This window comes from Hippoglossus hippoglossus, chromosome 14 (assembly GCF_009819705.1).
Source record: "Hippoglossus hippoglossus isolate fHipHip1 chromosome 14, fHipHip1.pri, whole genome shotgun sequence".
NCBI classification, from domain to species: Eukaryota; Metazoa; Chordata; class Actinopteri; order Pleuronectiformes; family Pleuronectidae; genus Hippoglossus; species Hippoglossus hippoglossus.
In genome coordinates this window covers 22,369,061-22,387,887 of record NC_047164.1, presented here as the reverse complement: position 1 = coordinate 22,387,887, position 18,827 = coordinate 22,369,061, and the positions used below count along the sequence as shown (strand labels likewise).

Here is an 18,827-nt window from a genome sequence, read left to right as displayed (position 1 = left end):
CAAAAACATGACAATGTATTTTTGTACATGTTCTAAAACATGTCTGAAGGGGGCCTTTAGATACATTTGAAACAATAACATTTGAATAAGAGGACATTTGCATGCTCAACATTATAATCATAATGTATGTTGTTATGCGGCACGTTTTTCAATTGATGCATCGTCAGAAGAATGAATTCTAAAAAAGAGTAAGGTTAAAAAAAAAAAACAAGATTAATCCACACAGGATGTTCCCTGAGGGGTCAAGACAGAAAGACGCACATGTCACACAGCATTCGGGTAGAATGTTTATTAGAATTTGCGATTAAGGATGTAACATTCACCTACATGGCGCAAAGGAAGTCTTAAATATGCTAATATGCAAATATGCACGCCTTCATTGAAATGAGCTCGTCTCGTCAGGGGATGATAACTCAGAAATACAGCTCCATGTGGCTGGACAGGGTGGAGTGCACAGCGCACTGTCGCTCTCATGACAGTAAATAAAATAGAAAATCAGACTTTATATCAAATATTGAGATACAAATGAAAAGAAATTACAAAAAGTCAGAAGAGCACTGGATATAAGACAGTGAAACAAAAAGTATAAGAAACAACAAAATAAGAAAAGCTTTGTGATGCACCGCACCCGTAATAGTTGTGTGTTTCTGTTTATTCACATGGAGCTACAGTACTAAGTCGGCAGAAAAAGGTGCATGGCTTTTGTATTCAAATGAATCACTTTTTTTTTTTCTGAAACAGAATCAAAGAATACAACAATCGACTGTGGTTAAGAGGTCAGTTGATGAGAAAAACTTGGCAACACTGAAATTCTGTTAGAGGAAAGAAAGAAGACAAATCTAAAGAGATTAAGGAACAGAAAGCCGCGATGACATTGTATCCCTGTACCAGAGTGGTGTTGTGTCAGTAACAGCATGTCATGCTCCGTTAGTGAAGTCCTTTCAAACGGGACTTACCGCCCCACTTGTTAAAGTATTAAGACGGCGGCCATTTTACAGTCTGGCCTGAACTTAAATGTGCAGGGAGGGAGAAGGTGAGCTCAGCAAAAGGCAGTAGTCATAGTTGAGGTGAACACGATAATGTCGATGGTGAGGATCCGTGGTTGATAATGGTCAAAGATGGGAGGTCATGCAGCTCGGGCCAGAGGTGGGGAGGGTCTGGAAAGGCCCTCGGGGGGGGGAGAACCCTCCGTCACACTGTGGCTCCTGGCATACCGGTGGTTTAGGTAGGACACAGGACTGTAAGAGAATAATGGAGAATAACGTTACGTCTCAGTGTGAGTAGACAACGTTACTTTAAAGTTGACTTTATCTTCAGCAGTCAGTTGTGTTGTTGTGTTTACCTTTCAATATGTAGTCAGTTAGCAGTGTGGGCACCTTCTCACTGTCCTCCTTCATGGCATAAAGAACTGGTGGAAGACGTACAAAGGCTCAGGATATATTTACCCTTTTGTTTTCATTCGCCGTTTTATAGAAAAGTTGTGGACACTTACTTTTTGTGAGCATCTGCAGGTCGTCGACAGATGGAGGGGTGGCTTTCTTCTCAAATGGAATAACTGTGTTCAGATACTAAAAACAAAAGTGGGACATTTCAAAGTCAAGTTAACATCTGGTTGTGACGACAGCTTCCTGTCACTCGTGAGGACACAGCACTGAATCAAAAGATCGGAAGTAATATTTCAGCATTTTTGGAAATGCACCACTTTGCTTTTTTGCCCTGAGTCAGATTAAAAGATTGTTACTGCTCCCAAATCTGTCCTTTAATTAGAAGCTGGGCCGGCTATAGCTGAGGAAGGTAGAGCGAGTTGTCCGATTGGAAGGTTGAAATGTTGGTAGTTTGATACCCGGCTCCTCCAGTCTGCATGTCCAAATGTCCTTTGGCAAGACACTGAACCCCCAATGACCCAGGACGAGTGTGAGTGTGTAAATATAATGTATCAGTCTAGACAAAGTACTAGAAACATAAGAACACTATGAATGTGAATGTGTAATGTGATGTAAAGCTCTTTGAGCAGTGGTGGAGGCTAGTAACACGCTATATGTGCATTTCATTTTCCTGTTTCCAGTCTATAAACCAAGCTAATTAGCTGCTGTTGATCTTTTCATCAAATTCTTGATGGAGAAGCATATCTCTCAAAATGCAGAACAGGTCTTTTAAAAGTCAATGGACTGTATAATGCGTCATAATCTGTGATCACACATATAAACACAAGGGTAAATTCAAAATACCTGCAATCACTCCCAATCCTATTGAGAAGATAACTGGAGCTAAGCAGACCAATATTTCCAACTATGACTTAAAACAAATCCAGTCCAACCTGTCACGTGAGCATCTCTGTGACATTTACAGTATTATGGACAAAAACAGGCCTATTTCTTGCAGAGCTGTTGCTTACAGTAGCAGCAGAGATCAAATTACACAGAGAAGGACGATCATATGACCTCAGCTGAGCCTTGTGCTGACGCAGGGATGTAAACAAAGCCAGTGAAGCTGCAGCAACTGCTCTGGGGCCCACGGCCTGAAAGGGCCCGAGCATGAGCCAGCAGCACGGCTGGTACAACACAGTGAAGGCCCCTCCACACTGTAAATACATGTTGTCACCTCACGGCTGTAACACACATGAAAAGGCCCCGGGAGCAAGAACCTCACAATAATCCAATACTTCTAGTTTGTGTCGAAATATACATGTCAAACTGCAACCCCCGTTTTCTGATGACTTTATGTTATATGAAATATGTGAACTGAATGAAATAATCAGTCTTACAGATGTACTCCTTGTAATATTGCTGTCTACTGTCCAGTGTCAATATGTTTCTATCCATAAGTGCAGGAAGCAGCACAGGACTAAAAGGTTGCCAGGCTACAATGTGTACAGGGCGGGTCAGAGAAATTGTGGGTCCCCCCCCGCTCTTTCTAATGACCTTACCTGTTTATCGTTGCCTGTGCTTCCAAACGTCTGTCTGATGCCCGTCTGTAGGATGCTGGACAGTCCTTCCATGCTGAAACGCTGCAGGGCACAACGCACACACACACACACACACACACACACACACACACACACACACACACACACACACACACACACACACACACACACACACACACACACACAAACACACACACACACACACACACACACACAATTCATTGATTAATACAAGATAAGAATATTTCATTTTCATTTTCAGTATGTCACACAAACCATGTTAGTAATTATCATTAAGTCACTATGAGATACACTGATCCTGGTTGTTTACACTGCATCTGCATCGTTATGTCATGTTTACATTCACATGACTTCATCACTATAGCCTCAGACACCTGAGATTAACCAATACTGGGAAAATCCATTAGGCTGTTTCTCTGTTACTGGACAGGAGCAGGTTGGACTGGGCTCTTACTGTATGAAGACAATGGGTCACCTGCACTTTAGGATCTTTCCTGGAAGATACTTTAGCAGCTAATGGACCTGAGATCCATTATGCTCACAGTTGGGGGTCGGGGGGGGGGGGGGGGGGGGGGGGGGGGAGTCAGAGCTGACACACACTGTGGTTTCACCTTTCTCTTATTTACTTTGGATTAAACATGGACGTCCATATTCATCAGCAAACCTAATCAAGAATATACGTATTTGCACAATAAATTCTGATGTATTGACAGTGATGAGAGTACAAGGTTATCAAACGTTTGTGTGACAGGCCCAACAATTATGGCGCACATACATGTACTCATTAAATGTTAATAAGTGTATGAAGTAAACAAGGCCGTCCCTCCCTCCCTCTCACCTTGACAGGCATGCTCCCTGTCTTCTCTGTGCGTCCCATGGAGCCTGTGTTCCCTGCGTTCCCTGCGTTCCCCACGTTCACCGACTGCGTGCCTCCACCCTGCAGGCTCAGGGCCTTGTCCCGGCGTCGACGTTTGCTGCTGTCTCGCTGCTCCTTCTGCCTGTTCTGCACCTCCATCAGGGCCGTGATGAAAGTGTTCTTCACCTCTTTCTCGAACTCCAGCTCCTCGCGCCGAGCCAGATTACTGACCAGCTCCTCGGAGTACTCCAGGATGGCAGCCTCCACCCGGTGCAGCAGCTCCACCAGAGCTGAGCTGGGCATCAGGCTCAGGCCTGTAGACCAGATGAATGCAGAGAGAAGGACAGTTGGATGTTGTTTTGTGCCAAAGTATATTTCCTTACCCAAACTTTCAGACACAGTGCTAAACACTGGTTTCTTATGCTTCTTTTTTCTATAAAGCACATTGAATGATCTCTGTGATGATAATGTGCCATACAAATAAACTGCAAAATCAGTAGAGCTAATATTTACTGCAGGTGTCTGCAATTTGTTGGTTTCTGTGACATTGTGGCAATATCATTAATTTAATTAAAATTATCAAGAAAGATATTAACCAAACACTGGCTCATTTTAGCACTGAAGACATTTCTCCCCTTAAATTGTATGCCCTGCTAGTTGAGTCCAGAAAAAATGAACAACTATGTATGATCTTAATACATGCCAGGATCTATTCACACAGCTATGTGTCAACAACGCACTGCCGTGTTCACTCCCACCACATGGATCTCCAATCTGCTCAGCAAAGGGAGGCCTTATGGCAGAGAACACTGTGTCGTCTGGAACTCTCACCTATGGTCCTGCTGAAATCAGATGACTAATGTGAATGTGTGTGTGTGTGTGTGTGTGTGTGTGTGTGTGTGTGTGTGTGTGTGTGTGTGTGTGTGTGTGTGTGTGTGTGTGTGTGTGTGTGTGTGTGTGTGTGTGTGTGTGGGGGGGGGGTGCTCAGTTCACCTTTTCCCCCCTAAACAAAGATTTACAGACAGTAATTCGTAGCATAAACTGCATATTTAATGCAGTCTGTGCTGGTGTTTCATCATAACTGGTCTTCATATAAAAATCCATAAATCATGAAAATGTCATTTTTTATGTTCAGCTTGTGGCACGGTCTTGTTTGAGGAGGTTCAGTGACAATACTTCAATTGTACTGATGAACTGTTTCTTGGACCAGCGGAGATTTACCTTTACAAGAGCAGGAGCAGTGCTCGGAGTGAACAGAGTACTCTCCCCAGCTGCTGCCCCAGTGTCAGATAGGAAGTTGCATAAATTAAACAAAAGAATTAACATGGATTATTTCTAGTTTCACCTTCGTAGGAGCAGTTGTTGTTGGAGGCCTCGGACAGCTGCCGGATCTCCTCCAGCAGTGAGGGGCTGGTCCTGGAGGAGCAGTGGCTGCTCTCCTCCTCATCCTCCTCCTCCTCTGTTTCACCAGGATCCGGAGAGTTCTCCATCATCTCAACTATCTCCTCAATTACCTTGAAGAGAGAGAGAGCGACAGAGTTAGATGGAGAGATATAGGGAGACAAGTAGACGGACAGCAAAGTGATGAGCAGACACTGGTAAGAGCACACACATTTATATCCGTCATTTATCAGTAAAATGGAGCCGGTGAAATACCAAACGTCTCCTCCTGAAGGATACATGTACTTAAATCCATTATTTACGTCGACACAGGCTGCAGCAGCGGAGGTCAGCTCCAGTTGGAAAACAATATTCCTGACCACATGCCAACATGCCCATCGGCACTCAGATCAGCGCAAGTGCAATTGCAATTCAAACAACATGGAGACTGAACAATCAAAATGTGAAGGCCACAATCAACAATGACAGGTTGTTTTTTACTGTTAGGTTTCTAATACACGTGTCTATCTACACAATCTTGCAGAAAAAGAACAACGGTAACCTTTAATGTTTAGTGCAAATAAAACAGAAGTGATGGTGATTGGCCCTAAAGCAGAAAGGCTCTGTTGGGTTGCAGTGTGTAAGCATTTTTTGAGGGTGACTGGAACGTCTCCAACTATTCTAACAGTATGACTAAGCCAGGTGTCTGCCAGCTCAAGAGCAGTGCCAGGATCAGATCTTTTCTTTTATTCAGCGATGGATAAACCCCTTGTTAATGCCTTTCTTTCACCAGACATCTAAATTACCACAACTCCTACTTTACAGACGTTCAGCTTGTAGAAAATACTGCAGCTCATACAAGATTGAGACATATTTTTTCACGGCCCATTCTACATTATCCCATTTCACTCTACACACCCCTGCTAACCACACACAGTCCCCACAACAGACAGACAGGCAGACACACACACACACACACACACACACACACACACACACACACACACACACACACACACACACACACACACACACACACACACACACACACACACACACACACACACCTGATCAGCTGTTATGAGAGGCTCTTCATTCAGGCATTTGGCGTTGTCATTCTTCTCATTCATCTCTTCCTCCTCTTTTTCGTGAATCTGCAGATAGCAGAACACAACGTGGAAACCAGTCAACAGAGTAATAAATACCGACAGGAGGCCTAACTTAGAAAATTAGGCTAACAAGACTCGTAGCTGCCACTTTGCATTGGAATATTAAACTAAATACATCATCATTTTTTGATCAGTGTCTAGGATATGGAGATCAGTCTGGGAGCACACTTACTTGCAAGTGTCATGTTTGAAAATTTGAAAGGTTTTACATTATTAATTATCGCTTTTTAAAAAGCAATCAACGATTCTATTTGTAAACTTGCTTAAATAGTTTAGACTTTATTTATGGACTTATTTGCAATGTTTTGTATTTGTCAGTTTATAGTTAATTTATAATTGCAGCATGAAGTGGGTCTATAGGGACGGCAATGTGGGCTTTACTGGTCCAGATTTAAAAAATATCAACAACTGCACTATTGGGGATTGGTTTATTGACACTTATGGTACCAGAGGATGAATCTTTCTGACTTTAGGGAATCCCTGACTTTTCCTTATTTGCAACATGTGTGAAATTTCTTGACAATTTCCTTCAGACATTCTTCTCTCTCCACTCAGACGGAATTCAATCACGTAGGTGACCCTCTGACATGAATCCAGCACCATCATCATGTCAACAGGTCACTTTGCTATCTGACCAAATTCCTGCAAAACTAATGCCACTCCCATCCACCTATTTAGTGCAAATGAAAAAAAAACATTTGCTCAACTAAAAGATGAACAACATGGAACATTACACCTGCTAAACATCACTTTTTACCTTTATGCCAGCTTTTGTCATGGTGGGCATAGGGTGGTGTTAGCATTTAGCTTAAAGCACCTTCTTGCCAAATTACAGCTTCAAGGAGCTGATAGCCGGCTTTAGAGTCTTATACTTATCTTTACTGCTCATTATTGACTCTACACCTTGAACTTCATGTCAGTAAGTCAGAGTCAGTCCTTCATCGTCTGCAGTGTCATGCTGCAGATGTTTTATGTGTCTGTGGTGACCAGTGCCATTTTCTACGCTGTGGGCTGCTGGCAGTGGCCTGAGAGTGGCAGCCGACACCAGACACAACAAAGTGATGCAGAGGAGCAGCTCAGTCCTGTGTGTGTAGCCATAGAGAGGAGGATGTGGTCATTACTTCTCTCCTTCATGGACAACGTCTCCCAACCTCTACTCTGTTAGCCAGAGCTTCAGACTGTGCTCATGTGGTTCCTCCTTCCTGTGGCCATCCAGTTATACAGTTCCTCCTCTTTCTGCACATCTCCATCAGTGCTCTGCTACACTGTTCACTTACTGTTGACCCACTTTACACTTCTCATTCAGTTTGCCACATCTATCTAATAATTCAAGAAATATCTGTGCGTCTGAATGTGGAACACAACCGTTCGCGATAGGCTCAATACTTACAAAAATTAAGTGACTAATATTCTGTAGCAGCGGCGGCTGGGACTCATCAACGTATGTGATGTTGTCGATCAGGAAAACGGCAATGACATTTGATTGTCCAGTTTGAGGTTCTGTGAACTGACTCGAGCTTCACTCAACTTTGAATTAACAGGTGAACAGCTCTTTGTGCAGCAGCTGCTCAATTACTGTACGTCACTTTTACAATTAAAGAAAGAAAGCTGCCGCAAGTATCACCACAGGCCAAACAGCCCAAACACTGCACTACTTACATTCATTTATTGTTAAATCACTGTTAATTTACTTTTTTTGCACTTCACTGTGATTCTGTCTCACACATTTTTCTTTACTTTTTGCACATTTCCATGTTTCATTCATACTTAATAGTATTTATAGTCATTTTTATAGTAGATTGAACTCCTTTACTTCTCCCTTGTTGAGCAGTTGTACCAAAGCAAGTAGGAATAAAAAAGTAATAAATAAATAAATAATAATAATAAATAATAAAAAAAATGATTTGATACAGTAGGACAGTTCATGACAGATTTTTCATTTGCTATTTCCTGAAGAATTCCCAGCTCACAGCAGAAAGACATATAATGTGGATTTGTTTAAAATAAATAGATTAACCTCATTAGAACAGGCAGCTCAGGACAGAACGTGTGAACCTATTTAAAGACAAGATAAAACTGCTTGACCTACAAACCAAATGACCACAAGAAAACATTTACTTTCAAATAAAGGGAGAATATAAACAACTGGAGTGAAAATACAAGAACAGCACATGAGTACTTTGGTGCATTCTCACAGCAAGCCTCTCCCTCTGGGACGACATGTCTGCTCAGGCCTTGACCAGCCCAAACACGGCCTTGACTGCTAAGAGCTGCTGTCCAGTTCTATGTGACAGCCAATTAAGGAAGGGGGTGGAAGCTCTGCTGAATGGCAGAGCCGTCAGGGTTGCTCAGGCATGGTCTTCACGTGTCAGCACGAGATTAAGCCTCAAAAAGAACAAGCCAGTCAGCAGCTCAGTTTTCCTCCGCAACACATTTCCAGAAATCTAAAACCATGTCAAGGGACTAAACAATAATGTGTTGTGAGGATCATGATTTAAAATGCTGACAACAGAACATTTATGCAACTATCTGTAGCCACTGGAATAAGAGATAAGAACAAACATGTCCCGTTCTGGGGCTGTGAGTCTGTTTCCTGGCTCAGACCTCTAGTAATAGTTTGAATCAAACCACACTCACTGCAGCACAACATGTGTAAAGAAACAGTATCAGAATCAGCTGTCCATTCATGGTTCATGCTTCTGAGGCACAGATTCATGCTAACTAAACATCATCCCAGTGAATTTGCAATGGTACTAAACTGCTCCTGAGGACAGGTGAATAAAATGTAGACCAACTATAAATCAACTATAAAGAGGAAGAGGGAAGAACATTTCTATAAGAGAGACATTTAAATAAAATGTTTATCAGCAAAAGAAAATAAATGTTTACCATACATGTAGCGAAAAAGTTATAGGAAATAAATTAAAATTAGTTTAAAAAAATCAATAGCAAACCTAATAGTCGTTCCCTATAAACCACATAAAGAAAGATGTGGATGCCATTTACCTCCTGGTCAGAAAGGTTGCCGTTGAGTCCCTCTGAATCAGGGCCGTCCCAGGTGGAGATGTAATTGTCAGTTAGAGCATCCCACACACTGTCAAATCACACACAAAAACACAGAGATGCACACATGTGAGTAACTTTCAGGTAACACAAATATCAACAAGAAACAAAGAAACAAAAACACGGTTGGTGCCCTCAGCTTTAAAGGCCGTCTACGATGCTAAGCTGCTGTATCCACACACGGTGTAGTTACACAGTTATATAACAGCATTAGACGAGGATTTGGTGTGTTGTTTTATCTGCCAGCTTGTAAAGGCGGTTTACTCAGACCCGTCTTCAGCAGCCTGCAACTCAGTCAATATTTCAATGAGACAAGTCACTGATGGTGGCCAATGTGCCGAGCTGGAGGCTGCAGAGGAACAATGCACAACAGAAAATAAAGCACAGCTTACTACTCGTTAAAAGATTTCCTGAGCAGAGATTTAGCTTCTCACATCATCGTGCTGCTGGTCTCTGGCTGCACCCGGAGCAAGTGTCTGTCTGAGCCGGACAGAAACAGAACTGGAAGAGAAGTCTCCTTTGTCTCAGAGCCTTTGTGTTTCTGCAGAGGTTGTTCCAGGCCTGCTGCCCTGCTCCCAATGGCACTGCCCACACCCCATCACACAGTGGACGCTATTGAGTTCACAGCTTACCTCACCAGCCATGTCTGTGAGCCACGGATGTGAGCGCCAGCACATAAACAGGGTCAGCGTTTATTACACTTAACCCTTAGCAGAAAACTAAACAATAAATGTTGATGTGAAATAAACCTTCTAAATACTGAACTGCACTGTTTAACCATTTTTATGTTTGATGTAACATTAAGTAAATTTGTGCTAAATGTATATTTTCCTAATTACATTGGATTGCCTACATTCTGTTAACAGACTGAATATTCAGAGAACAATGTCTGTCTTTAGCACACTGAAATAAGTTATTGACAATTTAGCCCTTTAGAGTTTACAGTCTTGATGCTAAGCTAACCAGCAGCTGACTACATACGTATGTATGTATCTGCATGTACATTACAACAGATACATAACAATGTAATGTTGAATTGTTTAAGAACAAGACCATATTCTTAAATTCCAGATATTCTAGAAATGTAGGTAAATCCAAAACGTGCGTTTGCAGAGGTAAATGAAACGTTGCAGATTAATTCAAACAGCCCTCAGAGGTACAACAACATTAGTTGATGAACCCTCGGTCAGTACAAGGGCAGTGTTGGAACAAAGTGTAACTACATTATTAGGCATATACTGCACTGCAGGAAGCACAACTATGTAGTTCTGTCAGAGTGGTGAGAGAAAGACAAGTAATAAAGCAAGACAGACCAAGACAGCTGTGGTCAGAGCTTCATCCTACAGCAACATAATGAGCCAAACCATTAGAGGAACAGACGCAGACGGAGGCTTCACACGAACAGAGCAGCACATTCTGCAGATTAACCCTCAGCTGCTGTGGGATGCACTGGACCCAAGGAAGAAGTGAAAGCTCAGCTTGGTGGGGTGAACTTTCTGAACAGTAGTTGATGCAGCTTATACTTGGATGACACCACGGGAGCAAATCACAACTCAAATATGTTTTTAGAACTAGGAGTAAAACAATTTTTTATTTCCAAATGTCTAATTGTACTCTCATGCTTTTGTTTGCTCTTTGCACCCTTGTTGCCTTGCATTTACTAATATTTAATTTAAGAATTTCATTTCATTTGATTTTGTTTAGCTTATATTTTAATATAAAGTTGTTTTATTTAATATTTGCATATTTTGTTTTGCTTGCACCTTGACAATAATATTCTTGAATCTTGAATATTTTCCTTCAAATGAACAATAACGAATCAAATATACCACAGTCAAAAACAACAACAACATCACATGACCAGCACATGCTGCCTACGTAAAACGGGGGCGTGGTCTCTGGCCGACATGAACTGGATCCCCATGTGACAACATCGACCTGCTGTGTTTGTTGGCCCTCAGCCACAGAGGAGGAATCATGCTGTTTCATATTCTCATCAATTTATCTGTATCCTATCAGTTAACTTAAGGGATTGGGACTAAATTTGTGACAAACTGTTTTCAACCAAACAGCAGATTTAGTGTCGAGAGAATTTGGTTTAAATCAGAATGAAAAGAGATATTTTCAGTGTTAGGAGCTTCAGAACTGTCTCACTTTCTATTAATAGCTGCTTGTATTCTGTGTCTGAGTGGCACTGAGGTGAATGACTAGTTAGGAACTTCAATTGATGATTATTGAGTAGAATTGTTGTAAAAAAAAAACATAACCAATGAGACATTGTTAATGGACTCAATAGATTGGAGGTGGTATGTTTGACCTGAATATATCTACACTGCTTTCCTCATATGTGCCATAACCAATCAGTGTAAAGCATTAGGATTTTATTCAAGGTAATAACATGCAGATTAGTGTAGTACCGTCAAACTCTATCCACCCACAGTCCTGTGTCCTTAATCATCGTCCACAGCATAAATAGAGGCGATTTAACAGTGTCTGAAGAATCATGTGATCCCTCTCCAAGCGCTCTCCTCTTACACCTACATTCAGGCTATTTTTAGCCTGATTCATATTCACAGTGTGAGGACGCCTGTGTTTAAAAAAAAAAAAAAAAAAGCGGTGGAGGATGTGGCAGTCAGCTGGTGGAGAGACGGAGACAGACCCACAGAGCCAAAGCCAACTGAGGCATGCAACGCTGCCCTCTGAATAATTCAGCACGCAGCCCGACTGGTGGAGGGTGGGGTCAGGCCCCTGATTGACTGCTTGTTTAGGATGCTGCGGTCTGTGTGTGTGGAAACACTCTGGTTGTCGTCATGTGTGTCGTGCCCGGCTGCCGAGCCACTGTTTAGGCCTTGACTTCGGCTGTGAGAGCAGCAGCATAATGACTATACAAGTGTGATTTACATAAAGGGCCGGAGGCTTCTGCTCCAGTGTGTGCTGAGAGTCTGGCTGTGGTATTTTAATTATAACCACCATATTTGTGGTTATAATTATCTATAGTAGGATATTATGAGTTCAACAGTAATATAGAAATAAAATAAACATAAGGTATTATTTCAGTTATCTGCAGTCGATAAAACAATGCAGCTGAAAAGGATTTTAGATACTTTCCATGAACAATGTTGTTGCTTATTTCTAACTTTGCAGCTTCCAGCAGACCCCCCACTTAACAATACTTTATTGTTCCTTGCAATTCTGTTAATTCTTTCATTTGTTTCTTTGTCTCTTTACTTGATTGTTTTTCTTATATTTTTTTCTTGTTGCTCTTGTTGTATTTTTCCTTTTTATTTGTGCTATCCATCTCCTTCATCTCCTTCCGTGGATTAAAGATGGCATGAAAGTTGTTGTAGAAAACTGACGTCCACAGAACTCACTTAAATTCTGCCTTACATCTGCCAAACCTAAATGAGCAGGCGTGCTCCCCCTCAGACCCACGACGGGCCAGAAGCAACCTCCCAACGCTGATTCGAAGGCCACATGTAAACATGACGATGATATTGATAATTGCCCTATGTTCTAAAATAAAATAATATTGATAGATAATTATCAATACTATACAATGGCGACCTGTCCAGAGTGAACCCCCTCCCCCGGGTGGGCTCCAGGATGGATGAATTATCAATAGTGATACAACTGACCAAAACCAAATCTAGCTGTTTTTATGACAATGGGCCTGTATACTTTAAACTTCTATTGTTCTCCCTCCAGCACAAACACTTTAGTAACCCAGACACTTTGGGAATTACCACTCAACAACCAATCTGTACATCTGCCCAAAACAGAACATGCAGTGTCAGCCCCATCCTGAGTCATTTTAGTCCCCATGATGTAAACCTCGGTTTGACTGGTCTCTGTTCAAATGTACAGTACTATAGATACTGTACAAGTAAATAAAAACCCCAAAGTAGAAGTTACAAATGCTTTTGAATGGTTTTAAGTGTTGAAAGCACCAGTTCATTCTGAACTGTCTCTATGACAGCCCAATCACTGCAGGCTGGAAATCACATTTTAGCAGATGGCTGCTGATGGGCGGAGATCCAGAAAACAATTTTCTTGTTATACAATATTAACATTAGTCACTCACTCTTCATCCTGCAGCTGCTCCTCATCCTCCTGGTTGTGTGACTGGTTGCGTATGGGTGCCAGGACCTCCGTCTTGGTGTTGTAATTGTGGAAGCAGACATTAAGCTTCTCGTCAAACTCGTTGACCAGGTCCTCCATCGACTTGAAGCTCATCATCTCAGAGAAGTTCTCCAGCTCAGAGAAGTCTTCCCGGGTGATGGTGGCCAGTGGGACGGTGGTGGTGGTGGAGTAAGAGGAGTGGTCCAGTTCTGGATTGTCCAGCTCATCCATCCGACACGGCCTTAGATCCTCAAACTCCTCATCCAAACACACGAGAGGGGCTTCCATGATGTCCCCTGTCAGGTTGATGTCCAAGCCCTGCGTGAAACAGACACAGTGAAGGGTTTGATCCTCGTGAAACTGATGCTCTGCGTTTCTTTAGCATTCTCTCAAAGGCCACTGCTGCAGGACATGTTTGAAGACCCGATCAGTCAAAGCACAAAAACCTCTCATTATTTTTAATCTGTCCCCATCTGCGAGATTTACTAATAACCCAGAAGGATTTATCTGGCGTCTCCTAAATCATGGCGGCCTCACCTCATCCGCAATGGCACCATGTTGTCTAGACAAAGAGGAGATGGAGGTGCATGTGCCAGAAGGGGACCAGGCCCCAAAGGGAACCAAACCAGTTGGCTTTACTGGTAACCCACAGTTAATTAACTGACTCCATAGGGATTTCAGTGATGAGGTTACCAAGTTCCTGGGACATGATATTACAGGACGATTTGTCAAAGCACATCAATGGCCAATGGTTTCTTTAGGGGGTTGATGCTGAATATCTAGGTGTCAAGATTGATTTATTTATAACTTCACTAAATGGCGTCATAAATTGTGATAGATAATTATACTGCTGCTCTGAGAGTCAACTTTCATTGTCAATGCAAACATGTCAGATATAAACATGGATACATTTTACAGCTCAATCCCTTCTCACCACCTTCAGTGTTCAGAAACAGATTTAATACTAAATATTTAATCTTGGATTAAATATAGAAGCAAACAAAGAGTCAGGCGACCAGGAGGCCACAGGAGATCCATAGTCATATTTTGGGTCTTTTATTTTCATTTTATTACAGCCCTTGAGCATTTAGTTCAGTCTGTTACTGGGGCAGCTTGGTGAACCATGGAGGAGAATATAGTCAAATCTTGGTGCTGACAGGATGAGGTATATTTATATATTCCCTTTTAAATTTGTTAAGTCTAAGTCTCTAAGTTATCATTCTGAATTTCCTCCGCTCAGTAGTCATAGTTTTTAAAAGGGTTTGAAGCCTTTTCTCTGTCCCACAGAGGAGTGAGAGTTCATGCACTCTACAAAAGACTTTTGACTTTTTACAACTAGGTTTTCACTACATGAATATGGTTTCCTGAATTATCCAAGACATATTCACCAAATCCTAATGTGTATGTAATATGTTTGTAATACTAACAGTTAACCCCACAGTAATATAAATATATATACACACTTATACCCTTCCATTCTTCAATCAACTGGAGCAGGGTTTGTTGTTGTTGGCATGTGTGAGTTATACCTCCAGTGGTTCTACTGGGACAAACAGTATTATCACATACCAAGAAGTCTCTTTGTTTTTTATTAATATTATAGATTATGATATCAGCCATAATATTACAACCATTGTTTGACTTGGTCAAGTCATGAAGACCATGGAAAATAATAGATTAAATACAAAATAAGCTTTAAATTACAATACTGATGGTTCAAAACAGGTTATTGGTTAAAACTAGTAGTTTTAATGTTGCGGCTGATTATTGGGCCCAACAATATAGCATTCCTTGTTTCCTGTTCTACTCCTCCATTTTCTTTAACATGTGACAATTACAAGAAAGAATGAACCTAATAGCAACAACAGAAACTGTCCCTCACCTTCCAACAGTAGTTATCGAGAAGGAGCAGCCAGGACACTTGGGCTTTATGTCTCTACTTTGTTAATAATGGGGGGATATGGTTGTGTTTCTTCATCCAACTCTACTTCATTTTAAATATCTTAAAAGTGGACCGAAATTGAATATATTAAGAGAGCGCAAATCACAGTAACTGTAAGATCATGTCAGCTCAAATGTACAGTCTACAGATAAAATAAAGTACTGGGAACTTCACCTGGTGCCGGTGAGGGCCATTAGTTTTTTGGAAAATTTTATACAATTTCATATAATAGTGAAAGGGTGTAGTCCTGCAGAAGGTGGCATCAGTCAATGGTGGACTTAATGCTGCAGTTAGACTTTTAAGTGAGGCCGTCTGACGCAGTGTAATTACAGTAGTCAGGCCTACATTTCCTCCTGTGTGCTTTGCTGGACCGTGGCCTGGTCTAAGTGGGTGAGTACAGAGGAGTCCATTTCAAAACCAGCTTGTGCAAGCCTCTTCCCCCCCAGCACGCCACTCAGCAGAGTGCTGCTCCGTCTGCAGCCGGATATTGTTTTGCACAATTACATCCCCTCTCTCTCTCTTTATAGCTTTTCTCTGTCTGTGTCCCTCAGTGTGTTTTTATTTACGTTTTGTTTTCATCTGAATTCACTATTAGATATAAGTCACAGTTTTTCTAATTTAATAGCGGATCAATTAATTGCCCCCCGCCTCCTTTATGTGACAGTGACTGACAGGTGGTGACTCTCGAGATCATTGACTGAAGGTGCTCTGGTCTTCAATGTCAACATGGAAATTAGCAGCTGACTTTAACCTTGCCACAGGGTCTCTTTGCAGGAGGTACTGATGCACTGCTGCTTCACATGGTGAAAACATGCCCATAGCACTTTCCCGTCATGCTGTGGCCTTTCTAGTTACTGCTGGATCCATTTAGCAAAATGGACGCGGAACAACATTTTTGTTCCAACGGAAAATGAAATGTGAAATCACAGCATCTGCATTAAAGCTGACCGCAGAGTGGAAGGTGTGGAGGTGTTCTTTTTTGGGGGGTATCTGACCTTCACTGAAAGTGGTGCTGGTCTCAGGTGCATCCCCCTCCTCCACAAGGATACAGGTAAGATAAAAGAGCCAATCACAAGAGCTCATCAGAGGTCGTTTAATGTAAGGGAGCCAATGGGACCACATGCGATCCAGCAACAAACTGACCAACAATTCCACTGCAGATATCCAAAGCACATTGTTCCTTTATTCTCCCTCAAGCTTGTCACCTACAGACTGTCCATTGTTTACATGGTGGTTATTTAGTATTTTAGATAAGAACAATAACAAAATATATATTATAATCCATCCTGGTGTGTATCAGGAATATGAATTGAAATGATCATTCACATCAGTCACAGCCATTGGATGACTCAGAGTCATTACTGGGGGAAAAATAACAGTGACATCGTTGAGGGGTTTGTCCCACAAATATATGTGAGGCGCATTTTACGCACATCAATATTCAAGCGGTCCATGGCGGAAATGGAGATCATTCAATCAGCAAGCGCATGTTATCAGCTCATCAGAAGGAAGAACAAGGAGGAGGGTGGGGGAGGGAGAGAAGAGCTGCGAGGAAGGAGAGGATGGAATGGACGGAGGAAACCATGGTTACAAGGAGGAGGGAGGATGGAGGGAAGATGATGCACAGCGAGGACCTCGGAGAAGGGTCAGGGCTCTGGAGCGGGCGCGGGCGCGGAGGCGTGTGCGGCCGGTGACAGGCACAGAGAAGACGGATTACCTGCAGTGGACGAGCCGCTGGGTGTTGGGGCTTGGTGATGGAGGAGTAGGAGCTTCTCAGGCGATCGGGATCTTGTGTCTAATCCCTCTTTCGCAGCGACGGACGAGCAGCGGCGGTTCCAGTCATTCCAGGGTGAAATGGAGAACAAGCAGGAACAGGGACAATATCACGGGGAGGAAAAGATGGCAGCGTGGTGGTGTGGTTTGGTCCGTGTCCCTTCCCTCACCCGTTAGCCCGCAGCCTCCCTGATCTGTCCTCCCACAGCCCGTTGTTTTCCAATCAATACGCATCCAAGCCCAGCGCGCACGGAGCCTGCGCACTGCCAGGCCTCTGACGACATCTGCTCACCCCTCCCTCTCTCCCTCCCTCCCTCCCTCCTTAGTTCCCTCTCTATCCTCCTGTCTCCCTTTGTCCCTGCCTCCCCCCCTCCCTGCCTGACTGCACGCATTAATTCCCCAATATTCATGAGGAGAGGGGGAGGAGATGGTTCTGTGAGGTTCTGTGTCACCAGCTTCTCTGTTAAATCTTTGTGCCACACACCTGAGAGAAACCTGCACTGCAGACAGAAGAATGATCACTGTGTTGAGACAACTCACTCTACTGTTCTGCAATAAACAGTGTCCACTGAGGGAGACCTCTTCTTACACAAAGGATAATCTCTCCTGAGGGAAACATTAAAGGTCCTCTCAACATCAATCAATCAAATTCAATCATTTAATCAAATGTTATTTATACAGCCCATATTGAAATAAAATCACAATTTGCCTCACAGGGCTTAGCAAGGTGCCACATTTTCTGTAGTTTCTAGTGTTTATATTATGTATTTGCTACAGTTTGAAAACTGTCTATTGTCGAAAAGTTAAAATAATTCTCTTTCATAACCACCATTTTTAACCCTGATGTAAAAAACCTCATGAGGTCGAGGAAAGATATGAAGGAGAAGCTGTAAGGAGTTTGGAGAGGAGAACCATGGTGCAGATAAAATCCAACTCCACTTACACTTGACGTTTAAAAAAAAGTTTATTAACAACAGAAGATACTCACAGACTTTACGGTACAGTGATAAACTTTGTGCTGTGTGCCGACGGTTCAGGTAAAGTTTCCTGTCCAAAACAGAATGACACGTCCTAAGAAAAGATGTTTTCAGTTTAAACAGAGGGAACATTTAACCATCAGTTACTCACAGGATATAACAACAAAAGAGATTTGATCAAATCAAATCAATCATTATTTGTACAGCCCATATTCACAAATCACAATCTGTCTCATAGGGCTTAACAGGGTGCAGCATCCTTTGTCCTTAACCCTCAGCAAGAGTTAGGAAAAATTACCCCCCAAAAAAACCTTAATCAACTGTAAAAAGATTTATTTATTTTTCTTTTCAAATTAAAGTTATAAATTTTGTTAATATAACTTAATTTATTCATGTGTTCCAATTGGTGTAAGTAGTTTTACCAAACATTTTCGGTGGAGGTGCAGAGGTTACACTTTTCTTATTCCTAATAAATCCAACAACGATTTAAAGGTGTAATACATTGCAATTGAACACAAAGCCTCATTTTGAGCCATGGTTTGTGTTTACCTGACATACTTCTCGTGTCCATATTTACATTTTGACAGTTTGTCTTCTGCAT

At 42.1% G+C, this 18,827-nt stretch overlaps 1 protein-coding gene across 2 annotated transcripts; it reads right to left on the bottom strand.

Annotated features, from left to right (window-relative positions):
* Positions 1–274: 274 nt before the first annotated feature.
* Positions 275–17,491, bottom strand: fez1 (fasciculation and elongation protein zeta 1 (zygin I)). Of its 2 annotated transcripts, XM_034606003.1 has the most exons (10): positions 17,194–17,481; positions 13,497–13,852; positions 9,359–9,446; positions 6,251–6,337; positions 5,149–5,317; positions 3,786–4,117; positions 2,927–3,007; positions 1,493–1,568; positions 1,343–1,408; positions 275–1,238 (listed from the first exon to the last, which is right to left on the bottom strand). In XM_034606003.1, exons 2-10 carry the CDS (start codon positions 13,820–13,822, stop codon positions 1,222–1,224), a joined length of 1,242 nt encoding a protein of 413 aa, XP_034461894.1. In that variant the 5' UTR covers positions 13,823–13,852; positions 17,194–17,481; the 3' UTR covers positions 275–1,221. The 2 variants fall into 2 exon arrangements, with proteins under 2 accessions (XP_034461894.1, XP_034461895.1); XM_034606004.1 differs by lacking the exon at positions 6,251–6,337 and having other exon boundaries at positions 17,194–17,491.
* Positions 17,492–18,827: the final 1,336 nt, after the last annotated feature.

Excerpts from the sequence above, each read along its gene's own strand:
- fez1 (XM_034606003.1), bottom strand. The coding sequence starts at position 13,822 with ATGGAAGCCCCTCTCGTGTGTTTGGATGAGGAGTTTGAGGATCTAAGG. Across the intron at positions 6,338-9,358 it reads GCAACCTTTCTGACCAGGAG|ATTCACGAAAAAGAGGAGGA; the intron begins GTAAATGGCATC and ends TGCTATCTGCAG. Across the intron at positions 1,409-1,492 it reads CCTGCAGATGCTCACAAAAA|TTCTTTATGCCATGAAGGAG; the intron begins GTAAGTGTCCAC and ends GTCTTCCACCAG.